At 44.9% G+C, this 27590-nt stretch overlaps 1 protein-coding gene across 1 annotated transcript in view; it reads left to right on the forward strand.

The window, feature by feature from the left end:
• snd1 (staphylococcal nuclease and tudor domain containing 1) overlaps positions 1–27590 on the forward strand; it is a 173945-nt gene that overhangs the window by 12854 nt on the left and 133501 nt on the right. Inside the window, 2 exon segments of the mRNA XM_034579091.1 lie at positions 6298–6402; positions 17838–17939. Of these exon segments, the coding sequence (XP_034434982.1) occupies positions 6298–6402; positions 17838–17939 (207 nt within the window).

Genomic DNA, 27590 nt, shown 5'->3' on the forward strand with positions numbered 1-27590 from the left:
CGCACACACACAAATGACACATAATTATTTGCATACAGAGCGGGGAGGACGCATTTTAATACCTGGTGTAAACAGACAAACAAACCGTCCACTTGGGATGAGATCTATCAGGTCAGGACATGGCCTTCGCTTCCATTGAAAGTCCTCACTAGAGGCATCACAGACAAAAAGCTGGAGTAAAGTATAAAACTTTCAACAACGACATGCAGACATTATACAGTATGACTAAGACTCGGCATTAGTGCTAAAGCGAAGCCGGTCGTTTGCTTCCACCTCTCGATGTCTACCGCAGCATTTCCAATTTTCTCCCGAGCACTGCAGCAAAAAAGTAGAGCCACTTTGCGCCCTCTAATGAATTATATCCTCCCGACACCTCTTATTTTCACATTTGCAACCCCCACGACTGAATAAAAACAAAAAAAAAGAAGAAAAATCCCTTCGCTAAAGGTACGAAGAGGAATGCTTAACAGAAACCTTGAAGCACTCCCCAGTCAAATTAGGGCCAAATCGCTGGCGTATGCTGTAGCGGTGGCACAGAACGACCCCTAGCAGCCGAGAACTGGAGATATTAGCTTTGGAGGTTATTGGCCAGAGCCTCAGGGGGAAAGGAAGTGTCCTTAATATCAAGTACAGGGGAGTGCACTTCCTCCAAGTTGTCAGCATGCATTAGCTCAAATCCAGTGAGATGGACTCCTCGATACATCTTGGTAATACAGTCTAACCTTATTGTCACGGTGAGATGACACATTATGGGTTCCGATCCGCCGCTTTAACGTAGTAAAAGCAACTCCAGCCTTAAAACATCAGCTTTATGTTTTTAAATCTGGTCTCCTCTGAGTTTCCCTCCACTCTTCCCTTCATTTTGTCTATATTTCTCTAGGAATGTTTTAAAAAAAGAAAAAAAAGTTTAATATCCCTAAAGTTTGTCTTTTGTCTGCGTTGGCTCCCTCCAGACCCTGAACCTTTAAGACCCTGAAAAATTCATGGATAGCCGCGGGGTAACATAAAAGGTGTTGCTTTGGCAATCTGCTTACAGAATGAATTTGATAAACCGCACACACATAAAGAAGGCGCTCCCCCCCCCCCCCCCCACACAAAAAGCAACTGTATGTATATTTTTTCCTGAGTCAGAGGGAAGGGGCTAGAGAAAGGATAAAACATTTATATTATCAGTGTGAGCTGCTCTCGGATCTCTCTGAACCCCCCCCCCCCCCTTCAATAAATGAAGGCTGGATGTGGGCAGTGGTGGGGGGGTGAGGGGGAGTATTTGGCGGTGCGCTCAGGAGGGTGCATGAAAAAGAGGCTGCAAAATAAAAGGTAGAGGGTTAAAGAAGAAAGTGAAAGTGTGAGTTTGTGCTGGGAGACTTAAGGGATGAAGGATGAAAAGACATGATCAGTAAGAGTCAGAAGAAAAAGAAAAACACCTAATCAAGATCCCTGCGACTGCGCATGTCCTCTTTTTTTTTTTGCTGCACTGTTGATGCCCCCAGTTAAGCTTTGATGCGCTTTTTTGATCTATACGTGACTTTTCTGTCCTGTTTTCCCTTTGCAACTTAACTCGCCCTGAAAGAGCCACAGAGGAGGCTCGCTATCTGTCAGCTGCTGCTTCATTCGTCGGTTTGTTTTCAGGAGGACGCCACACTCGAGCATTCTTACTAACCATCACTTTAGAATATCATTTTTTAAAAGAACATAAATGAGATCTGAGGCCCCATCCAGTGTGATCCAATCACAAGTGGACCGTGCCCAAATATGTCCCGAGATCCGATCCCTCTGCCCACATTCAGAGATGGTCTGAGACAGTTTGAGAAGTTTTTCGAAGGCCTCTGAAGTGACAGCAGCACCACGTGTCTCCAAAAACCTTTCCTTTTTAAAAAAAAAAAGTGACCGGCACTTGAGATGGAAAATGTCTTGCTGACCCTGCAAATAGTTGAGTCGCTTTAAAGCTAAGTAGATATGGGACAGGCCTGTCGCCGCCCCCCCTTGCTCGTCCCTCTGACATTTGCCGCCACCTAATGCTGCATTGCACGGGCTCTCAGAGGGCTATCCATCAGTCCCATCATCATACACTCCTCCCCTCTCCTTGTCCACTCCGCTTTTCACTTCTTATTATCTGAGTGACGGGTAGAGTGGAGAGCCAAACCAGGCCCAATCCCCACTAGTCAATCCTGCTGACGCATCTTTCTTTTTGACTGTCTCGCCCCTCTCTCCTCCCTTCTCTGCGGGGAATGGAGATGCGGATGTAGGCCAGGTCCCAATAGTCTTCCTCTCCCCTCTTCTTCTCTCCTCCTCCTCCCTTCCCCTCCCCTGGGTAACCATCAACCTGCGAGGTGATGGATAAAAGGTGACGTGGTGTAAACCTCCTCACCAACATCTCATCACTAGCCTTTGTTGCTGCTGCACACAATCCATCCGAATACGATGGTAAATGGTAAATGGTTTTGTATTTATATAGCGCTTTTCTGGTCTTGATGACCACTCAAAGCTCTTTACAGTACAGTTTTACATTCACCCATTCACACACACATTCATACAGTGCATCTATTAGCAGCACTTTGTTGTTCTATGAGGGGCAATTCAGGGTTCAGCATCTTGCCCAAGGACACTTCGGCATGCAGATGGGGAAGACTGGGGATCGAACTGCCGACCTTCAGGTTGGAGGACGACCGCTCTACCCCTCAGCCACAGCCGCCCCAAATGGTTCAAATACAAAATATGTTCACTGGTAGATGACGTGTTGTGGTGTATTTCTGCATGCTTGATTTCTTGGTTGCCAAATTATGGATTAAGTGAAATAATCTGCACAAAACTGCCAGTCTCAAAATCGGTCAGACCGTCCCTCTGTCTGCATGAGGTTGAGATGTTCTCTTACCAGTTTTCCTTCCCCGATACCTGGAATTTGCATATTGGCCGATACTGACTACACGTCTGATACAAGTGCATTAAAAAAAACAAAACAACTTATTTAATGTATTCTAACAGCTGTATGCCACTATCGCTGTGTAAAAGGAATGGTTAAACACTTAGAAAAAGAAACACACACAGAGAATGAATGTAATAGAACATCTGTCATCTAGTTTGACAGTCATGACTGAAAAAGAACACAGCAGAATAAAACTAAGAATACACAACAATTACTCCTTTTTAAATAGCTCCAAAGTGAAGTCTTGCATTCAGTACACGTCGCTCGCTCCGCTCTGATTTCCCCACCTCCTATAATATGCATTAGAATTAAATTATGTGCCTCACATTCGGGTGAATGTATATTTTGTGGTGGACTTAGTGAAAAGGTGCAATTGAAGATCCCTTTCCGTAATTAGCAGTAAACCTCTACATTGGTGAAGAAGGAAACGGTTGTACAAGCTTAGATTGTACTTTGGCTGTTAAAATAAATCTGACACCATGGTAACAAGGGCAGACGTGTTTTTAAAAAGAAATGAAAAAGTCACTTTTAGGTCAGGATGATGAGAAAAGGGTAAATTGGTCCGTGCCCTAGTTAAAATGAGTCAAGTGGAAAGGCAGAAAGTTAAAAAAGGTTCTGTAGATTAGATGGTTGGTACCTGTCCCAGGATGGTGTCCTTCAGCATTACACCCTCATCATCCTCGATTTTTTTTTTTTTTCCCTCCTCCAGTGGCTAGATTTCAGCTTGAGGTGTTTATCATAGCATCAAACACACCACTAGTTTATGTGACACCATGTAATTTGGGTGAGAAATCATGTCCACTGGCACCGAGGCTGAAACGCTGCCATAGGTGTTGCTCTTTGAAGGAGTTGATCTGACTTGAGTAATGAGTAAGTCCTGGCTAAGCCCGCGCTTGGCCCCGTGGTTAGAACCAACTTAATGGATTCGGCTGACAACCCAAACATTCCCCGACGGTCGCCAAGAATCCTCCTCGTGCCGTGACTGATCTTGGCCACTGCAGATGTCATGTCGGCCGTGGGCAGAGGGTGGCAGTAGATCCCCACCTCTGGAGTGTGGGATCAGACCAGTGAGTCACGGCGCTCCTCTGTTTGTCTCCTCCGTCTGCCCCGGCCCTCGTGGCAGCTACTCTGCTCAGACTTCTTGCTCTATTTATCTGTTTTTACCTCTTCCCTTTTTTTTGTGCATTGTCTCGGCTCCGGTGATATTTGCCGAGAGATTACGCCGCCTCTCTGGCTCGCTCCATCTTGGTGTGTGCGTTGATCCTGTCCTCCTGCGCCTTCGCCTCCTCCGGCTGATAATTAGCCAGTAAACGCTGAGCCATTTTCCTCTGCTCCTGCCACATTCCCTCTCTTGCACTTTACTTACTCGGGCAGGCCACAAAACGACCTTGTTATAGTGTGAATTTGTGTAGGCTGGTGTGCATGCATGCTTCCCCCCCTCTCGCACTTACTCATTACACCCCCCCCCCGCTCCCTATGTCTCTGTATCCCTCCCACTCAGCTCAGTGATTAGTATATGATGTATTTTGGCTGCAGTTGTGGGCAGCCTATTTAGCATGTGGGCCGGTCTAATTTCTGTTCTCTGGTGGCAAGCGCAATGGCAGTCTGATTTTGTTTTCACGGAGTAATGAATCTCCCAAAGAGCCTAATACACCTGGATTTGTGTCTGTCACACACAAACACCCACTATCACATGGGTTCGAACTCGATAAAAAAACCAAAGGATATTTGTTTTTTTGTTTTTCCACCACACAGTCGGCCACAAAAAAAAATAAAAACCACCCACACAGGCCCTGAAACACGGCTCAGACCTGCAGCTCTCACTTTTAGGACTTGAGCACAGCCTACATACCAACTGCAGCCCGAGTGATGATAAGGCCATTTAATACGCGTGTGGGTGGCAACATGTGTAGGGCGATTGATTTCCCAGTCTCTTGCATGCAGCCTACTTAAAGGCTCTGGGATTGGATGCCTCCTTCATCTCGGCCACATTATACCCCCAATCTGTCTTTTTTACTAGGGAGGGCACAGCCACATACTGAGCCACATACTGATGCACATACTGAGCAGAGCCTGGGCCGAGTCACTGCTATTTATCCTTTGTTTTCTTTATTGACATTATCTCAGATCACAAAACACAACTCAACTCATCAATCCTCTAACTAAATAACAAAATATACTGTTTATATTGAAAAATGAATTTTGGATGCTGTTTAAACGGCAATATGCATTTACTTTATTTTCCTTAAATAAAAGAGTAATGAAGAGGCTGATTACAAAATAGTGTATTAACCAGTTGGGAGACAATCCAGTAAGTTATTTAAGTTTGAAAATACAAAATTGGTTTGGAGACCAGGCACGTTTTTTACTGAGAGAGAGAGAAACAGAAAAACAGCCTAACAGTAAAAGGTATATTCATTAATTTAGTCCATAAAATGTGACTTTCATACGTGACCATAACTTTGTGAATCTATTAATTTGTATACTTGATATATATGTTCTTGCTGGAAATGTAGCACTAATTTCTGAGGACGTGCTCAACTTGTGCAACAAACGCACGCAGGATATGCAAAGTATTCGTTATACAAACATGCACACGTAGTTAAAAGCAACTGTGTCTCGGTCCTAAGTCACCAGCTGTAGGGTTTCAACATCCACCTGCATCCTCCTGAGCTGTACCTGTGTTGGCTGCTAACCTTTTTGACGCACGGAGAAATAACATTTAAATGCCAATCATAAATTTGTGTGTCTTTGCTTACACTTGTAAAGGTCGCCAGAGCAGAGTGCTGGCAGCCAGCTGTTGGACAGAGGGCCGTGTAATGCTCTATCAGTCCGTCTTTAACGGGCTGTTTGTGTTTTAGAGCTTCCTCTTTGCACTCTGTCTCCTTCCTCCTCTCCTCTCCCTCCCTCCCTCCCTCCCCAGTGGTGCCAATCCCCCAGATAGCGAAAGTCCTCCCTCTGTCCTCCAAAACCTCGCCGGCCCCGCTGGGACGACTCGGCTCGCTTACTTACTCAGTCACTCAAGGATCACTCTTTCTTACCTCGCTCTCCGTGTCTTGTGCTCGTGACGGCACACGATCTGCACTGTCACTCTCCCTCCTCCTTTTTGAATAGATCTCTTCCTCTCCATTTATCCTTTACCTGCTCCTTCACTTCCCATCTTTCTTTCAGTCCGTCTGCTCACTCACTCAACAAAATGCAATGCAAGGGGGGGGGTGGTATATCTGCCAAAGATTTACAGGTTTTTTGGACCCTGAAATTAATTTCAACCTGGTTTACATGTTCTTATTTTGACGATCACATTTCCAAAAACTCCTTCCTCCTGCTTTTACCGTAACCACCCCCTTCTCTCCTTTGTTCCTCTGTCCCTGTAGGTGATGCAGGTGGTAAATGCTGACGCCATGGTGGTCAAGCTCAACTCCGGGGAATACAAGACCATCCACCTGTCCAGCATCCGGCCCCCAAGGATTGAGGGAGAGGTACAAACAAACCTGTGTTTCTTTCCCAGTGTGTTTGTCAGTACACAGCTTTGCACAGTGTGTGTGTGCGTGTGTGTGTGTGTGCGTGTGTGTGCGTGAGAACAGGTGACTGATTGTCTTCATGTGGCAGAGCTTGTGTGCAGCCAGGTAATTAGAGCCACAGCAGAGACCGCCGGTGTCGCCGCTGTCTCCGTCTTCTTGACAGAGTTGCTTCATTTGAAGTCGAACACAAGCTGTTTACATCTCCATATTTTCATCCATCTCTCTCTCTGCTCAATATTCACGCCCTCTCCTCTTCCCCTCGCGCATCAGTCTTTCCTCTCCCCGTCTCTAAATGACCGTGGGAATCGCTTTGACCACTTGGTGGCGCCCCTGTAGTTGGGGCACATGCAAACACAGCGAGACACTTGCACACACCCAGTGGTTGCAGCACTGCAGAGAGGGGAGGCAGATCGTTTTTCTTTCCCCCCCCCCCTCCCTCTCCCCTCTACACTCCCCCATTTTCTCAGAAAGCCTGTGAAAACACACACATACACACACACATATATAGAGGTAGCAGGAGAGACGTATATTTATTGAAACACGTATATAGTGTCTGGGGGAAAAAAAGCTGCAGTGACCCAGACGTCGACTGCGCTGGACGTCACTGTCTCTCCATCACTCACCTCACTTCCCAACTCTCATTATCAAGGAGTGTATTGGTTGGAATGAAACCCTGTTTCTCCACGTTACAACGCTTATTCACCCAAAAGATTTCATTTCATAAAAAAAAGAAGCGATCAGTTTTTTATTCCTCACATTACCGGTTGTGTCTGACTCCTTTAAACTGCTGTCGTTTTGTAAACAAGAGGCTCAGGATGTGTGGAAATGTCACACCCATTAATTAGAAAGTTTTAGTGTCACAACAGCAGAGTGAGTGTTTTTCTTTCTGTTCGAGGGAGAGTTACATCTTTCAAATGAAACCCATCTCTCCCTTTTGTTTAATGTGTCTGCTGCTGTTTGACAACCGTTCCTCTACCCGACACTGTGTTTTCTGTAATATCAATTCATACACAAGTCGTGTCTCGCGTTTCCCCCCCCCCCCCCCCCCCCCCCCCCGTTCAAAGAGCGAGAAAAGAGGGGGGTGGTGTGTTTTGGTCTCGATTGCAGAATGTTTGAAACAGCCCTTTATTTTTTTTCCTGCTTTGATTGCTTTTGTTTTATTGACTCCCTCGCTGCTTCTTTGCCATTTTTATGGTTGACGTTTTTCTCATCTTTTACTCCTTTTATTGGAGTCGAGTTTAGTTTTTATTCTCTCCGTCCCTGTCCCTGCCTCCACCTTGATGCTGTAAGTGCCTTGCATCATTGAGCTGCTTCCCCTCTTCTCCACCGCAGTCCCTCTCCGTTCCTCTTGGTGGGGACACTAACGTCAGATTGTTGACCTGCACCCCCTCATATGCGTTGATCTTCTCCTTCGCTCTCTGTGGTCTCCATTTTGTCTTGGATATCATGTATAGTTTTTCCACAAAGTCACTTGCCTTCCCTGCAACTTTGCGTTGCCCCTCATCGACTAAAAGCACACACATTTCATTCTCTTTCCAAGTTCTACATGTCTGGTACTTGAGGAATATATATTTATTTGATTTCTGCATATTTGTATATTGTTAGAAACTTTAAGACGCTGTAAGTGGAACTTTAAATGTTCCTCTTGATGTCGCACATGGTCTCTTTCTGACATTTACGTAGCGGCAGACAGGAGGAGTTCCAGAAAATGTCCGCAGCACCTGACTCGGACATTTCTCACTGTTAAATTTCAGAAAAATGTTTGGACGTCAGTGCATGTCTGGAAACAACTCTACTCTCCTTTCCGGTTTTCTTCCTCTCCCTCCTACTTTGAATTCCATCTTACTTTTGACTTCACACCCTTGTCTCTCTCTTTTCTTGTATTTCCTCCTCTGTCGTTCAGCGCCCGACTCTTTTCTGTCTCTGCCTGCACCAGATGCTTCGACAGTATGTGTTTTGTGCTTCATTAAACTGTCGTATGTTGCAGGGAGCCGGTGAGAGCGGGCCCAGATGTGAATGCCTGTGTGATATTGTACTGGTGTGACATTGCCACAGTGTTGTACTGCTGAGGTCGGGTTCATAAGTATTGGATCAGGGACACAGTTGTCGTGGTTGGGCGTCTCTGACCAGGATGCATTCGAATCAAAGCTTTCAATTTGTGGTTGAAGTGGAGACGTTTGGCTTTGACTTAAAGGTTTTACCAAAAATATTGCATTAACTGCTGAGGGATTAAATCCCCTTTCATACATTGTCCCTCTATTTTCAGATTCCACAGTGAGATTTAGAAGATTATACATTGTGTGTCTCTGCTCGCTGCAGGCGGGGACTGCTGGAGGACAGTGTGTGTGTTTTCTTTTCCAGAGGTGTCGTTATATGACAAACTGTTGCTGCGTTTTGAATTTAATAAGGGTTGTTCGTGGTGCTGCTGCTGGTGTTGTTTTGTTAGCTAGTTATTTCTGTCTGTGAGCTAAAGAGCCGCCTGCCTGTCTGTAATGCTGTTGGCTCAGCTTTGAGTGTTGTCGCTATGGCAGCGATGCAGAGTTGTGATGGCTTCACTGAGGCTAAGATGAGCCCTTGGACTGTGGAACAAACGCCACTGACAGAGAAGCACCGGAATGTCTCTGATATCTTAACTAAATATTTTCATATATTCATGCATGAGAATTTTATGTTCCGTCTCATTTTCCAGCCGGCCTGTCTGCTGGAACACTAAATTAGGGAAGTGAGCTGTTACCTTGGTGGAGCCCGGGAGCTTAATTTCATGCCCCGTCCACACGACTTTACAGAAGCAGATATGGCAGCTCACATTGTGTTAGTGCCAGCGATTGTGGACATTGTAATCTGTCAATTTCCCCTCTTGTTACTGTCGCTTGAACTATGTTGAAAGTCACATTTATTGTGTAGCACCTTCAAGTATGGATGCTCACCTGCCAAAGTATTTCAAAAGAACAAACACTTAGGAGATATGGCTAAAAGCTTTTCTCCACCTTACATCCACCTAAACCTGTTTGTTGTACATCTACCTCCACCATTACATATACAAAATGTGGACAAATTAAGGCAAAAGATAAAGACACAAACACAGTGAAAAATCAAACGAAATCCAAAAGTGTAATTATCAAATACAGAACTGTGACATTTCCATAAATTACTCAATAAAGACTTCCTCCTGATGACTGGCTAATTTAACAATTTATCAATCTTTGCACATTACACACACACATATACATCAGCATCTGTTCTATGACAAAACAGAGCATCACACAGTTCACAATGATAGCAACAGTAGAAAACAAAATTAAACAAATTTTTCTACATATCGAAGTAGCACTAACAGAGAAGGCCAAATATCTTTTTCTTTTTGGGAAGGGGTGGGTATGAGGATGGGGGGTGGGGCAGATCATTCTAACCTTTAGGTGAGTGAGAGGTTACAGCAGGTATCTCTCAGCCAGAAGCTCTACACACACACACACACACACACACACACACACACACACACACACACACACACACACACACACACACACACACACACACACACACACACACACACACACACTGACGCCACGTTGGCTAACATTGTCACGAGTGAGCTGGCTTCTTGCTTACAGCATCAGATGGACAGACACAAAGACGCAGTCACGGTTAACAGCGCAGCTTACACACACACACATATATATGCACACAAAAACATTAGCACACACAAGAAAGAGAATGACATGCTTGGTTAAGCTGCATTAGCCTATGTCAGGAATCATCTCGGAAATTGCTGTCAGCGAGTGCACAAACATGGATTACACAGACATGCTGTGTGTGTGTGTGTGTGTGTGTGTGTATATAGAGATACTCCAAATGTGTGCATGTTAACACTGTAGCCTTGTGCACCTCCAAGGAGAGAAAACAACCTCAAATTATATATGTGTGTGTTAAGCCATTTTCAGACAGGACCTACGGGCAAAACCCGGAGAATTTGATATGGAGTCTGCCTTTCACACATGCACAACACAGCGGGAGGTTCTCTGCACAGCATCAAATCCTCCACGTTATTCATGCGAGAGGTGGAGGAGCCGTGTGCAGCAGACGGAGGCAGGAAGTGACGTATTAGCTCCGCTGCAGAGATCACGTGATCATGTTTTTACAGCTCCTTGACACCATCGTCAGCTCTTATCACCACAAACTCTCTTGACATCTTCATCGGTGTCTTCTACGTGGATGACACCGCTTTCTCACCCGGAGAAACTTCTTTTAGTTTTTAATATTTGCGTCTGTCGCGTGTTAGAAGCGCCTCCTCCGGAGAAAATAGGGAGGAGTAGTGGAGTCCGGTGCATGTCTGACAGCAGCTTTACATCCTCTCGAGGTCTGCAGGGACTTTCTTGTGCCAGTCATTATTATCCCCGTCGGTCCGTGCAGCGTTTGACCGTGCGTTCTGCAAGCAAGGCCGTTTGTGTTTGTGTGTGGGTGTGTCTGGGTGTGCGTACTGTGGTGAGGAGGCCAGATGCAATGTCCCAGTGCACTGATGAACTGTGACAGTTCCTGCCAAGCCCCCTCCCTCCCTCCTCCCTCCCTCCCTCCACCACCTCTGGTTCCTTTTAGTCCTCTAACACCACACCTCCCCCGCTCTCTCCTCTCCCCTCTCACGACTACACTAATTGTGCTCAGAATGACAGATTGGCTGACCAATGGTGTCTGGCTGCAACAAAACACAGGGCATGAATTTCCTCACTTGCACTCCCTTTCCTCCTCCTCCTCCTCCTCCTCATTTTGGTTTCACCCTCCCACCCCCCGCTGGCATATATTCATTTGTTATTTTCAGCTCAGGAGCTGGAGTCAGCCTTCCCCCTGCCCCCCCGTCTCTCTCATGTGCAGGACAAACCCCCACTAGTGGGTCGAGGTGTCTCTGCCACGAAGTCACTCACTAGAGCCATTTTCAGAGGTGAAAATGTCCAGAAAATTGCGTTGTTTATAGCACATCGACAAAGACATGAGCCTTATCGCTATCGTGTCTTCTACGAGTACGGCTCTTCTAGACGTATCGTGAGTTTTAGAAACGTTATGAACACGTCCTCTCGCTCGCTGTGAATTTGTCTTGACATTTTCCTACTGTATTCTCACATTGGCTCACTCGGACACTTCCAGGACTTTTCACTAGAGGGTTGGCAGGAAAAGTTCGCTTAAAATGTCTGGAGAAACTGACTCGGACATTTGCGTCCTCAGGAAAATGTCCGGACTTCAGTGCAGGTCCGAAAGGAGCCTCGCACACTCAACTGCTTTGACGATGCGCACGTGTCGAGTGTGTTTGTGTGTGTCTCTCTCTCTCTTCGTGCATTGTAATGCGTCTGTGTGCTTATGTGGTTTAAGTAGGGTTCAGGACAGTGCTGATGGAGCACAACCAGAGGTCAACCTGCTGTCCTTTTATATAAGGCAACACAATGGCTGTGTCTCATCGCCACTCTATTCCATACAGCCCTGCCTACTCGTCTAACCTCTGTGTGTGTGTGTGTGTGTGTGTGTGTGTGTGTGTGTGTGTGTGTGTGTGTGTGTGTGTGTGTGTGTGTGTGTGTGTGTGTGTGTGTGTGTGTGTGTGTGTGTGTGTGTGTGTGTGTGTGTGTGTGTGTGTGTGTGTGTGTGTGTGTGGACTTTGTGGATGATTTAGTCTCACAGTACATCTTTCATCCTTCTGCCGCTGCCTCCCATAAATCATCCGTCTCTCCACCCACCTCTCTTTTCTTCTGTCTCCCTCTTATTTTTACTTTCACATTAGCAGGTTTATTTCTGGAGTGGAACATTGCACATTGATTAGCATTTCTGTAAATATAACCGTTTTCAGCGCAGGTCTGATAAGTCGGTGGGTAGATTTTTTTTTTTTTTCCAATTTCCACATCTTCATACCTGAGGAGGAAGTGCATCCGATTCCGTGGACGAGTCTGGAAGGCATGTCACAAAACAAATCAAGGCAGATTGTTTTTGTAGTGGCACCGCTACTGAGATTTCCCATTATTATTTCAAACAATACCTTTAAACCTGTTCAGTTTTGTTGCTGTTGTCTGCGCATGGTAATGAATCCACAAGTGCAGCCAAGACTTCAAGGTTTCCAAAAAAGAGCAGGTAGAATATAGAAATAGAGAATGAGTTGTAATACAAGTGAAGCTTGTCGGGTAATTATCAGCTGTAGTGCGACACCGGATGTTTCCCTTTGTAATTGTCAGAGCTGAAACATGATGGTTACACAACGGTTCCCAGTCTCTCTCCCCCTCCCCTCCCCCATATCTCTATCTCCTCTCTCCCCTCTTTTCCACTCACCTCTCCTCTCTTCCCCTTTTTCCTCGGCTCACCCCAACCGGTCCCGGCAGATGGCCGCCCACATCGAGTCTGGTTCTGCTGGAGGTTTCTTTCCAGTTAATGAGGGAGTTGTTTTCCCTCATGAACTGTCCTCGCTCGTTGTGGGAACTGTTGGGTTTCTCTCTGATTTTCAAGGTCTCGACCTTCTTTGTCAAGTGCCTTGAGATAAAGTCTATTTTGATTTGGCGTTATACAAATAATATTGAATTGAAGCTAAAGATGCAGACATTATCCAAATCCTGTTAAACAGAAAATTGACACCATAACAAACAAATAACAATAACATCTGGGAGCAACAGACAAAAGGAAACGGAAGAATACAAATATCTTGGGATGTAAAAAGAGGAGCCAGACAAGATTTGAGAGATTTTGCCGATACGGGCCGGCGTCTTTTTTTCGTACATGTCCCTGTTGTTGTGAATGCTTTTGACGCGAACAATATCCTGTTGCGTTGTTCATATGTGAAAAACAAACTCGATCAATGCTCAGGCCCAAGTTTCTGCACATTTTCCGAGTTAATGTCTGAAAAGGGCTTCCGGTAAATGTTTTTTTCACAACAAAATCAGGACTCATATTTGCAGGCAATATCACTGTTGAAATACAATTCTTCAAAACTTAAACATACATCAGAGGAGTTACAGTTTTACAATAACCAAATATTAACATAGAAAAACCCCATCTGCTCTTTCCTGTGTTTGTGCTGCTGAGATATTTTATCCAGTCACCCTCCTCCTCCTCCTCCTCAAAGATTTCTACATCCTCCAAATCTTATGTCTGGCCATGTGTGTGCCCTCAGCGTGCCCCCAGCCCGGCATCATGACATCCTTCGACCTCAGATTTTGGTGCAGGATGACAAGGGAGGAGGGTCGTCCCTGCTGCATGACTCATTTGTACGCCACTGGCTGGGCGAGGCGGATTGGTAGCCAGTATCCCTCCTCACCACTGGCTGAATATATATTTTTTTGGCTCTGTGTGCACCGTTTGGCTGTCACTGTCGAAGAAGCAAGGACTTGGCTTGCCCGTGTTTGTGTTACTGCAGGAGATGAAGTTAGTCAAGGGGCTTAAATTGGGAGATGAGGTCACTGCTGCTTCCGATAGATGAAGGTTGCAGAGGTATCTAGAGCACTGTGTGCACTCCCACCTGTTTGAGCACAACTTGTTTTGTTTTGGAAAAGGAGGTTTTTGGGTTGGAGATAATTCAGTATGTTCCTCATCACCTCGTAGAAGCCGTGCAGATATTCCGTGGAGTTGGATTGGAGATTTTGTTTTGCAGACAGCTCTGCAGTTCGTCTCACACTGCATCACCACGTCTGTCTGCAGGGCCAGTCTGACCGTCTGTCTCTTCCAACAATTATAAACACAACGCTGCACATTCGAGCACCACACAGCGCAGCTGCCTTGCTCAGACAGCCAATTTGATGCTTTACCACACATTTTATTTTCCTATGACATCCTCATTAATGACAGCAGGATCATAACAAGGGGGGCTTCCACCTGTCACAGCTGTCCCAGTCGTTTTTTACCTGCACCAATTGAGAGGCTGTTTGCTCTTCATCGTGCTGCAGGTTGATTTCATTCCGAAATACTGGTTCGCTCTCTGGTGCCCGTCGTGAGGAGTCACTTAGTAATGACTTATTTGTATTCTGCCGTATGAGCGATTATTCTGAAATTGGAATTTGATTTTGTATTGTGGTACTACAACCAGCAATATCCTTCATGCTCTTGCTTCAGGAAATGCGCGCCCTTTCCTCTCCCTCCCTCCCTCCATCTCTCTTTCTTTTCTTGTACCGTCTCCCTCTCTCCACCCCAACCCTCTGCAGCTATTCCATGTTTATGCATGCACAATTAATGTCGTTAGGCATATAATACTAAACGCACAAGACTCTGAGTGCTCTTGGACATGGACACATCATTGTTTTTCAGCTTTTTACACAGGAAAAATACTAATGATTCAGTTAAATGCAGAAGTAGGTAATGCTGCACAGTCCCCAAGCACCAGAGAGCATGATGTGCTCCTGAGTCATGATTTCACCCTTGGAAGTTCCAGAAGCTGCAACTGCTTCCAGCGGTAGCATCCACACATTTGCAGCCCAGCCCCCCCTGCAGCCCTGCGACACTGTACAATCCAGCTAGCGTCATGCCTCTGCAATAGTCAAAGATGATTCCTGAGCTTTAACGGGTAATTTGGAACGAAGGGAATTTACCCCAAATAGAACAGAACTCCCCCCGAGGATAGTGAGAGCAAACTGTTGTTATCGGGTCACGGTTGAGACATAGCAGTGACTCTCTCCTCTTGTGTGTAACCTTCCTACAACGGCACGATAACAGTTTATAGACGACGTGCGCAGAGAGTTTGCCTTGTTGGAGTAATTTAATGATGATGATTCTATCTCTTTATCCCCGTCTGGAGACTGAAGTTTAAATCGCCGTCATCGTCGAACAATTAGACTTGTCACAGTGTACTTTTTTTCCTCACAGGTTTGATTGCACGTAGCTGTCAGGGGGGTGCTTGGTTTCCCCTTCAGTAGCACTGCAGCTGATGTGGGACCTCTTGGTAGTTGCAACGTAAAGCAGACCTGGCCCACTGTGAAATATCAGACAGTTGTTTACGAATCGATGGGCCTCATTGATTCGAGGTCATGCTCATGCTCTTGCCGGCTGCCCTTTAAAAACCACCACTGGTCTTTTGCTCTTAAACACGCTCTCACCCTTTAGCTTGTTGACCATCATAAGGACATGAGCACTATCAGCAAAGACGAGGTAGAAGTCGTCCAGTGGGTCACGTCGGAGTGGGAACAGCGGCTCGGTTCGGAGAGTGCACTCGACAATGTGTTCTTCCTCTTGATTGCCCGTGGGGTTTATTTTAGTCGTAACATTTCCTTTCATTGTCTCATTTTCTTGTTTTCCGACTCCCTCACCTCAACGCCTTCCAATCAGCCCTGTTCGTTCCCCACAGACCTTCTCAAAGAGGAGGAGTAAGTACCTTTTGTCCTCCTCGTCTGCGCCTCCACTCCTTGGGCCTAATTGGCGTAGAGTGCTGACATTTACACTCTTCGCCCTCAGTGACAGGCTCCCTTTCAACTGTAAAAAAAAAAAAGCTTATTAGTTGGGAATGATTTTTTCTTTTTCTTTTCCCCTGTCTGCTTAGGTTCATCCCTCGCTTTTCCCTGTTGGGGGTTATCCCGTTGATTTGACCTGTGTCTGTCAGAGTCCTAATAGCCTTATTCATGGCAGATCTCCATTTTGGGGGGGGGGGGGGGGGGGGGGGCGTGTCTAAGAGCCTCCCAGCATTTAAACGCTCCATCATCCAACATCTGGGAGTCGTGTTAATGTTTGACATAAAGAAAAATGTGCTCCTAATGGAGGATTTCACTTGAGCGATGGTGAAAAATGGTCCTCATCCCCCAGCAGTGGACGGCTCAGCCCCACAGCTCAGGCACAAAATGGTGGATTCCGGGCTGGCTGTGCTCCTAAAAGGCCCCATCATCCCATCGCAACTGACTTGATAGGGATGAAAGAACCCGGCTGAGGCAAAATGGAGGACACGGGCTCTCGGCTGAGCATTGTGGGATCTCCACTGGCCATGTGTAAGATTAACTCACCTCCGAGGCTCCATGCTGCGCTGACTCCGCTTGGGAAAGTGGAGAGGAACGGGGGAGTGAGAAAAGAAAGATGGAAAGCTATTAAACTCAAAGGTTATTACATCGCTGCCAAGGTTACGGGAACTCGGGTAGATTTGGCAGTTTTTCCTTGGTTCCTCACCTGAGCCAATCCGGGACCCGCACATTAATTTATTTTAAACTATACTCAGTATTTTGAAAGGAAGGAAAAAGCCACTGAAACATCGCTCTGCGTCGCACTTGTTTGCCACCAGCGGGAGTTCGTCTTGCCAGATGAGTCTTTAAGACGTTAATGGAGCCATAAGCACATGCTCGAACATACGAACACATGCTCGCACCCTCTTCGCTCCCCACGTGTCTCCCCTCCACATCCATCCGCCCAGCTGTGTGCCACACCTGGCGGCTCCGAGCAACTGGAGAGGCATTAACAATGAATGAAGAGCGGAGGAAATGAGGAATCAGTCCAAGCCTTTGTGTTCACACGGACGAGTGTTACTTGTGTTTGTATGGCGGATAATGATGGCGCTCATAGAGGAGTGTGGGAGGGGCAGGGGTGGCGAGCGCACTGGTATTGTCATTCATAGCCTTATTTCTCCTGTTAGTGCCTGTCGTTTGTTTTCCCACTGCGTCATTGTCATTTGCTGTACGATTCTTTATTTTATTTATATCCCGCCCCTGCAAAAACGGCACCTGTCACTGTGTGTGTGTGTGTGTGTGTGTGTGTGTGTGTGTCTTTGTGTGTGTGTGTACTGTGTGTGTGTGCGTTTCCTCACACTGGGAGCAACACAAAAACCTCAGCCTCCTTTGAAAATGCAAATAGGTTCTATTTGTGGCCGACTCCTGTCAGAGAGTGGGTGAGCGCATTGAGGGAAGTTTTTGTGTGCAGCTGCGCGAGTGTCTGTGTGCGCGGCATGTGGCTTCGTCTGCGTACACGTACATATGGTGTCAGCTCGTCTTTATGCATCTGTTTAACACAGTGTCTGTGCCTCGGCCGCTTGCATGTGCGTGTCCTTGGTAACTGTGATTTTTCTTGTTGGTGCAATGTGTCAGCACTGACGGCAAGAGAGAGATGTTTGTGTTTTGAGGAAGGTGTGTGTGTGCGACTGTGCGTGTCTGAAATGCTGCCGTTCACACTGCATTATTTCAGCGAGTTCAGAGTCCAGATCCTCCTCGGTTGCAGGACTTGAAGTAGAAGGAACAAACAAGCTGACTGTGTGTTTGTTTTGTGTTCATGTACAATGTGCGTATGTGTGAGGTTGTGTTTATGTGTGTGCGTATCTGCAGCGGATGTGTTAAGCCGTGCAGCCTTGAAAGTGCAGCGTGAATAACTTTCTCCTTTCATTCTGTCTTCCCTCTCTCTCTCTCTCCCTCATCCTCTTCCTGACCCCTTCTCCCCACTGTCTCCTCCTCCGCCCTCCCTCCGTCCTAATTCAGGAGAAGAACAAGGACAAAGACAAACGTTTCCGTCCCCTGTATGACATCCCCTACATGTTTGAGGCCCGGGAGTTCCTGAGGAAGAAGCTCAGTGGTAAAAAGGTAAGAAACAGTGAAACAAAAAACCCACCAACACCCACTAACATGTCAACAAAGGTTTTTATTGGCTACTGCTCGTGATGTAAACATGACACCCGGGTGAATTAGCTAATTGAGGATGCTACACGTTTTCCTGCATGATGTGCATTTAACTTCCTGGTGTTACCGTGTAAACAGCCATGATTGTTTGTGTACTTATTGTGTTTTTACATCTAGGAAACAACGTGCAACAAACATTTTGGTTTTTATCGTGTAAGATGCAGCTGACACTGGCAACAGCGAAGTTTCTGCCGTTTTTTGTGATATCGAACATGATTCACTGTGTGGGGGGAAAAAAACGAAAAGATAAACTCCTCTTCTGGCAATGTTAAAGTTGTCGATCGACCTTTTTAAGCAGTTTCACCTGCGCTCAACCCACTCGGACCTAAGGCACCGTCAACAGAATTGTAAACATTGGTTGAGAAGAACCACCTAAAACCTGAGGGTTTTCTGAAGAATTTCCAATGTTTACTCTTTAATTTCTCAGCCTCTGCAGCAGATAGAGACAAGAAATAAAAACGTTTGATATCTTAAACGTGTGGCTTTCATTGTAAATCATTGTTTTCTCCCCTTGAAAAACAAAACAATCCAGCAAACTCACCATTTAAAATATGCACACGTCTCATCTCATCCGGCTTCTAAAGGGAGAAGCACACAAATGCCCCCCCCCGGTCTTAAAGGTATATACATGCATATGGTGCATCAGGTCTAAACAGGTAAAAAGACCCTGCGTGTAGCTGCTAATTTAGCTGTGAAGGAGGTACGACAGACCTTGACAGCGCTCTCTCACTCTTTTCCTGTGTTTGTTAAGCTTGTATGCGAATGAACTTTATTGCCTCTAATCAGCTTTTAATGAATTAAACAATAGCTCTAAACAGGAATTCCCCCAGTGGCCGTACATGCGCTCCCAACACCCAGTCCCCCCCCACCCCCCTCACCGGTAACCAAACACACACACATTTCTGGAGCCCTAAGCCTCAGATCAGTTTCTCTCCCTCTGTGCGTGTGAATACCAAGTGCTCTCAGTAGGTGCCCTGGGGCTCGGTATTAGCTCGAACGCACCCTTTTAAACGAGCTGTGTTGATTTCCCCCTCTTGTGTCTATTGATCTGCTCGGTGTGTACACCTTGGGCGCCGCTATGATTTATACGCATCTGACCCAGCGGAACCCCGGCGCTCAACGAGAGAGCACTTGAGAGACGCACCGCTGCTTGAACATCTGGCCTCTTTGTGTTGAACTCGAATAGATGAAGTATGATTATGGGTCTAGATAAAGAGAAACTGATGTAAAGTAGGTGTAGTGTTTTTGAAATCGTGTCTATGGAAATTTTTTAAGTTAGAACTTGTAACCAGCTGTGTCCCGATTTAAACGTGGCCAACTTTTCCATTTTTTTCCGCGAACACAGCAGGTTGTTTTTACACCAGGGTCCCTTCAGCAAATCTGTGAAATAACGTCCACATTGTTATTGTCCGTACATTGGCAGTGATGACACGGGGAGAAAAGGCCTCACCCAGAGCTTTTGTCCACTATCGTATAGTTGAATGAATGATGTTTTCGTTAATAGCTAACCGAAACACTTAGAGCAGCATTATAATGGAACCATTCCGGAAAAATGATTGGAGTCTTACTTTGCAGAAATCTACATGAAAATGCAGTTGGGCGTCCAGATAAATGGAAAGCTCCGTCAAAATGATGCTTTTATGCAAACGTTATCTCATAAATACAATGATGTTTCGCAGATCAGATTCTGGAGCTTAGACGTCCACAAATCAGTTCTCAGTGTGCTATTTAAAATCTCGCAGTTTCTGTTGAGGATGCACCAAGCAAATGCACGGAGTTCAGGGGTCCAAGCCACAGCAGCCGGATAAGAGATGGAACAAACAACAACCGTGTCACACACTTTCAGAGGCTGACGGCGGTAAATAAGAACATTTGCACTGCAGCCTAGTAAACACAGCAACACGCACAGACTCGAAGCCAAAGAGCCAAGAGAGTTCCTCTTGGCATTCAGTTCAGGAGTGAGATTCATGTCGCTGTCCCAGCCTCTCATCGCAGCCATTTTAATCATCCTCATTAATGTTTTTTTAATGACGGAGAATTCAGCCGAAAGCTGCCTTTTGACGAGTGAAGCGAGAATAATGATCTTGCCTGTTTATTTGTGGTGTTTGTGTTCGGGGGGGATAACGAGTGCACGTGTGATGGGAACAGGGAGACTATAGTTTTGTCAAGGTGTACAATTACTGTACAAAATATGGCAATATTCTGATGATAAAATGTGTATGTAGCTCGGGTTTGTGTAAATACGTGTAAAGTACCATATCTGGCTTGTTTACAGAAATATATCTTGGCTTTAAAACACAATAGTATGTTTGTGTGGGCACATGCATCCACATGAAGTAATCATGCATGTGTAGTATATTATCTTTTAGAGCCTGAAACATACAAATACTCACACAGGCAAACTAGAGCCCTTCTGATTCATCCGTTGGCTGATAGTTTTGGCTGATATGAGCCTTTCACGGCCATATAAAGGCCTTTGTTTTCTGAAATCTAGTCCTATAAAGTTGGTTGTATTTGGGTTTTCTTTTTATTTATAGTTATTTACAATGAAGTTTATGAATAAACTGTAAAATATGAACTTTCTTTGTCATAAGGATTTGATAATGACATCTTGGGAATCATTGCTAAATAGATATATCGGCCAATATATCAGTATTACTCCCTAATATCAGCATCAGTCCCCAAAAATCCACATTGGCTTCTAATGCAAACCCATATCAGTCTACTGTGAGTATTAGCTGTTTACTTATGTTCGCAACCCAAAGAAAGGGATGAATAATAATGCAGTAAAATAGTTCAGTACATAATAATAATAATAATACATATAATATATATCGCTGCACATATCTTCTCTTACCTGCTTTAAATGGCTTTTCTTGTTTGGTGTTATAATTGTGCTCAACACATGCGAACACAAGCACAACATCTGACATGGCTCAGATCAATCTGTGCTGTTTTTTTTATTCTGAGCTTGATTTCACACTTTTGCTTGCTTATACTCTGGGGTGTTTCAAAAGTCAACTCAGCGAAAATGTTCCTGTGCTTTTTTCTTTATCCTCAGGCAAAATCGCTGTTTGTTGTGTTTATCGGAGAGGAAAGTATGCATGATTGTCTACGTGTCGAAAGGAGTTTGTGTCTTAAGCGTGATAATGCATGTTTTTAACCAGACTGTGTCCGTGGCTCTGTTTACAATCTGCATTAAAACACATCCAGAACGATCCAATCACGTGCAGACAGCTCTTAAAGCAGGTGGGGGGAGTGCACTCCACGATGTGTCGAGGCTACAGGTGAAGGCGGCGTTCCTCAGGGATCTGTTCGTCCACATGAAAAACAAATTTATTCCTGGGCTCCTAATTAGCACAACACATCCTCAAGTCGCAGCCTTTTTACTCTTTCTCGCTCCAGCGTCTCGGCTGTAATTGCCTCAGTTCACACCTGCCATTAGGAAGCATCTTCATGTGCATCTTGAGTGACCACTTCTGATGAGATGGCCCTGCCACGCTCCATCTGCAAAACACCTAATGCTCTGTTGTTTTTCTCCAGTGCAGCTATGACAGACAGGTGTAGAGAGGGGGGGAGGTGAGGAGGTGAGACTGAGCGAATCAATGCACCGTGTACAGCTCCATGATTAAAATAAGATTTTACCTATTTGAAATGGCAAAAAATAAGAGAGAAAATCAATTCATGGTGGTAAATGTGACGGGCTACTACAGATAAATCAATGAATGGGAAACACTGTAATAATAAGAATACATGTTATTTATAAAGCACCTCATACATAATATGCAGCTCAAAGTGCTTTACAATGAAATCAAAGACATGAAATAAGATAGATCAATAAAAACTCGTCAGCAATAAAACAGACTAAGGATAAAAACATGAAACTAGCAAAAGGGATAAAAAGAAGTGAATAAAATAAAGACAGTGATGTTAAAAAAACAATTAATTAAAAGCAAGATCTTCGAAATATATTAGTACAAATATGTCCGACATTAGCACATTGTTAAAATCGGCTGGTAGTAATTTTTCCGTTTATAATATTTCTTTATCACTGTAATATCATTATGAACTACTACTACTATAAACAACTTTAATTGGATCTCGTATACGTCTTGGGCACTTTCTCATCTGCACTAAGTGCTGTCCACTTGTGATTGGATCGCCTGACTCTGCTCTGAAAAGGGCCAGTGACTCTTTTCACTTTACCTCTTCCTCGCTCTATCACTTAAATCAGCTCGGATCAGGCCCCACACACTTCCCTTCTCTATCATTAAGCTGAATGTATAGGTACAGTATGTACGCCACTGTATTGCTCTACATTTGATTAGTATTGAAGTTGGGTCTCCCCGGTGTGTGCTTGTAAGCTCTTTGAAGTGAGTTGGGTTTAAGTGGAGCGCTCTCGCCCCTTCGCCAGCAGTGAAACCTCCTCACTCTGCAAAATCAATAGCGGAAGAGCTCTGGAACGCTGCTTCCCTCCCTTTCCTTTTTATTGTTGCTAAGACACAAGGCTAAAGCTCTGAATTATGCCCTCTGTCACAGTGTATCATCTATTTTAATTGCAGAGCCCTAAAAAGATTTTTTTAAAAAATTTTTTTTTTTAAACTTACATCAGCCCTCAGCTGCCTTGGCAACAAGAAAGAATTGATTTGGATGAACTGATCGCAGGGATCATGGCTGAATGTTTTGTATCTGTGCTACTTTGGTTTGCTCTACCGTTCACGTGTTAGATGCACAGAGGAACGGAATAAAAGGGATGGAAATTTCCTCCCACTTATTGTGATAAATTATCTTGATTATCAGTATTATCAAGATAATGTTAAAATTATTATTTCATTATGTTGTTTTTTTACTCCCCCACACAAAACACTCGGTCTTCTCTTCAATCAAGCTGCACCAGATATCACACACTCTAGATATCAGTCCCCTGAATCGACCCGTCAGTCAAGACCCATGAACTATTCCCTTGGGAAATGGGTTAAAATGTCTTTTTTAACTGAAAAAGAAATTCTCCGGGAGGAAAATGCAAATGAATAAGAGGACAATGGTATTAACTACAATTAGCTAAAAAATGTACATAAAGGAGGCATATTTAGTTTTCTCTAGTGTTTCTCCTGCTGGAACAGTTTTTCAGCCAATTTGATGACAGCCTATTTTAAATGAATGATAGTTGCTGGTTGGGCGACCGAACCATGTAACATCTTGCATTTGGGGAATTGAGTCCACAGACACACAACACATGTGTTGTTTCTACTACGGAAACAAGCAAGTTACACAAACAGTGCATTAAACAAACTGTCTTTCTGGTTCCCCTCCTCACTCTAATGAACCCAAAATACAACCAGGAGGGGTCACTGCCTTCTGTCACGTTTTCATTGATGCCAAACCAACCCACAATGCACTCTGCTTCTGCGGACTGTTGCTAACTATGCTCACGGTTTTTGATAATTAAAATTTGACTCATTTCTACCAACCTTTGGGAATTTCTAACTGCATTCTACTACGAAACCGGTAACCGTATTATCCGTAGAGGAGTTTAGTCGACCCACTTACTCTGTCATCCTGCCTTCCAACACTAAGCTCTATTGAGACAGATTTGGAGCTGTAAGCATTAGTAGAAGACTCTAACACCACTGCTTCCCCTGAAATTCCGCTCCAGAGAAGTCCACTTACTCATTTTCCTCTCCATCACAAGCCGAGACAAAGATTTTACCTCCGCGGTGGGGTAATTGGGGGTTTGACCTGGTGGATACAAAAGGAAAACACTTGGGGTCTTCCCTGACAGAAAAACCGGAGGAGAACTTCATCATCGTCTCTTTTAGTGTCTTTGCATCGACTTGCTTCACCTTCCCGTCCAGTCCTGAGGTGGAGTTCTCACATTGACCTACAGGTATTCCCCTTGACAACATTTCCATTCATACCTCAGAAATTGCCTCAGAGTGCAATTGGGAAACAAGCAGATTTCCCCCTGACTAAACCTTCCAGGACGTGACTAAGCATTAACTACGAGTCGCAGTGTGCTGAGCTAAAGCTCAAAGCCTTAATGCCTCCGCTCCGCTTTAGGAGAATAAAGCGACATTAAATGCTTTTTTTCTATTAAACCCCCTATTCCTCATATCTATAAGGAGAGCATGGCGCTTTTGATCTTTTATAAAGCATATCTAATATCCATATTCAAAAGATTGGCTTTTTTTTTTTTTCCTTTCTTTTTTTGGCCGAGCCGAGTCTATATTTAATAGCTTTCAGAGGCAGAAAAAAAGAATTGGTGCAGTACCTGGTCTGGTCTTTTCAAAAGAGAAATTTACAGCTTCAGGTGGTGATGAAATTGTGTCCTGGGCACCGCGTCAACTCCTACAATAATATATCCTCCATTAGTTTCATGTTGACAGTTTCTAATTTAGTGCCCCAGTCATAAGAGCTGCAAGAGAGATAAGAACTTAAACGGTTAATTATCACTTGGAGTAATTAAAGTAATAGTGAAGCATGTCCTCAAAATGACGAATACAAAAACCTACTATGACTAATTTTAGAGTATTTCCTTCCAGCTTCCGTCAAACAACTTCCTCTGAGCTTCCCCTTTAAGGTAGTCTAAATATGCACCGAGGCATTTTCCCCTTCTCTCCTTTCTCTCCATCATTCCACCACTGTCTGTCGCCTTCTCTCTCTCATATACATGTCCCCACCCGCATTGAAATGACAGCGCTCGCATGGTGACATAATCCCAAAAAGCTTGATTTGGCTAACTTTATAAGTAGTGCTTCTTGTGCGCCTGGGTCTCAGCCTCAGCAGCAAAAAAAAAAGTCCAATGGAAATGTTGCATTAAGCCACTTATCAGGGTTGAGCACATTCGGATAATCCTGCGTGCTCAAAGTGGCTCCTGTTATGCAGCTGCTTGTGTTGTACTGTTAGCACCAGAGTTCCCCCCCCTCTTGTCGGTGTGCATGTGAGTGCGCGCACGCTCCGAGAAGGCTCCATGCGCTAAGGTGCTATTTGATGCGGTGCGTATTTGTGAGAGTAAAGACTTGGATTTGAGGGGGGAAGCTCGAGGTTTGTGCATTCAAGCAGAGGCTGAATGTGTGTAGACCTCAGCGTCACCGGGTCCTATGGTTGAGGATCCAGATGGGGCTCCCTCCTCCTCCTCCTGTTCCTCTTCCTCCTCTTCCTCCTCCTCTTCCCTCACCATCTCTTCCAGCGCAGCTCACTTCATTAAATGATAGCCAGCTGCGATTACCGCCTGCTAAAACACAGCAACATCTTAAGCACCTCTTTGACACACACACACACACACACACTTCTTTCACTTCACCTTGTTTTCCCTCTTGTTCTCATTTTCTGAAGCATCATTCCGATCACTTCTGGGTCTTGTTTTCCTCTCGAAGGCTTAAAGGTGTCCAAAGATCTCTCCTGTTCAAACTCAAACGTAGCTTGCGATTGGCCGACACCCCAGACTGTGCATAAAGATGGACGACACGTCTCCACCGTAAAACGCTGATGTCATTTGGGACGATCTGTCTCAGCTGTCAATCATGACCTTTCATGCTTCAAACTATCAGCGTGATGAGAACGACCTTAAATGACAGAAAGCATCTTCAGCAAAAATCTGTGTGACTCCTACACTGAGTTTTTAAGTTTGGTTCGATATCGTTGCTCCGCACCATGATCACAACAAATCCGCAAGATGGCGGCTTTCATATCCAGGATATTTTGGCTTCATTTCTAGATAGTGGGAGGAAGCAGAGACGCGTTTTACGTCTTTATTTACAGTCTATGATAAATTGTCAACTTTCTTATGTTCTGTGTAATGTATATAAACACAGAAACTCAGTCATACACAACGGACATGTGTGTAAATACTTGCGTATATATGCAAGATACCACCCAGCTGAATCTCCTCCTGCTGCTCATCACATCAGCCTAACAAAATAATTTGGTCTTGCTCTTGTCCTGCTGCCCTTGTCCTTATCACCCCCCCTTCTCTCTCTCTCTCTCTCTAATCCATCCACTGCCTCTTCCCCTCCATCTCGCCCTCCTCTGGGGGCTTCTTATAGATAGCTTTGCCTTATCAGGGAGATCTGTTAGATGGCCCGTGGAGAATGGGCTTGGAACTCCTCTAATCTAACATCGCTCGGTCAAAGTTTATAATCTGTCATCACCCCGCTTAATGGGGGAACTACTGGTGTTCTGGTTTCACGGTTTATAGTATCCAGCTTTATATTTTAGTTTGTTCAAATCTTTTTGAGGTGTTGGCTTTCTCTTTTCCCCCCCGCATTTCATTTTCCTCGTGTGTTCCTGCTTGTCGTTGCTTTCTTTGTCTCGCATTCGTTACCACCTCCTGGTCAACGCACGGCCATTGAACATAAAAGCGGCCGAGAACAATGCAACATGTTATTTTTTTCCCTCATTTTAATGGCTTCACTTTTCAATAAGGCTGAATAGACCTCGACCTCTGTCGTGTTCGGAACACGAGAAAAAGAAAAGCTTTGATGAGGTCTGCATGACATTATTTCCTTTATGACTGAGAGAATGGGTTATTTTCATGCTTACAAAGTTAATATGGACTAATTGGAGGTGGTTTTTAAATCTGAATGAAAATATTGTCCCTGCTCGGATGTAATGATTAAATGTAATTTGGAGCTGGTTTGCAGATGTTAATTTGAGATGATAATTTTCCCTTTTGTCCCATCGGTTTCATCTTTGAGATAATATCACTGTGCAAATAACTCCAAACACAATATCTCTATCTCTATACAATGCTGAACTAACCGAAGTGAAACTCTATTGTTCAGCGACATTAGTATCCGACCCACACGTTTTTAGTTTTCTGCCATAAAGCAGCTTCGGAAACATCTTCTGTATTTAGCAGTGCAGTCGACTGTGGCTTTGGAGAAACCATAATCCGTCTCCCGCTATCCTTCTATCTTTCACCTGCGCTTAAAATACAGACAAACACGTTCAGCCGAACAATTCACCACCGCACATTCACTTCACCTCGACAGAATCTCCGTTTCCGCCCGCGTCACCTTGTCCTCGTCCCGTCCATCTAAAGACAAGACGATGTCATTCAGTGTCCTGTCTGGCGTCTGTCTCACCTCTCAGTAATAGGCCTGTGTGCGCCGCCTCCCTTTGACTTGTGTCCCCGCCATGATGCCACGTTCCCACATCATTTGTTCCCTCCATCACACTTGTCTGACACGGTTGACACATGGCTCTTAACCTGCCGATTGTGTGTTGTGTTATGGCTGCATCACCTGCTGTAAGTGCTGTCTGGACCCAAGCAGCCTTCTCCTGTGCCGTTTGCCTTTTGCATATGAACGAGGCAGCAGGAGATTGTCTGGGTCAGACGGGTCCACGACGACGGGAACATTTCAGGTGAAGGGTGACTTCAACAACTAGGACACCGATGTGCTGTAAACAAAAAGGTCTCAATCCTTTTTCCAAGTTGACGTCTCTATCTTCTACTTGTATGGCTCCAGAGATATTTGTATTCTTTCAGCTTTGCGGGCTGGAGAAAAAGTAAAAAGTCTCAGACATATGCATTCCCCACATACAGCCCCTGCG

The sequence above is a fragment of the Hippoglossus hippoglossus genome, chromosome 23 (assembly GCF_009819705.1).
Source record: "Hippoglossus hippoglossus isolate fHipHip1 chromosome 23, fHipHip1.pri, whole genome shotgun sequence".
Taxonomy (NCBI): domain Eukaryota; kingdom Metazoa; phylum Chordata; class Actinopteri; order Pleuronectiformes; family Pleuronectidae; genus Hippoglossus; species Hippoglossus hippoglossus.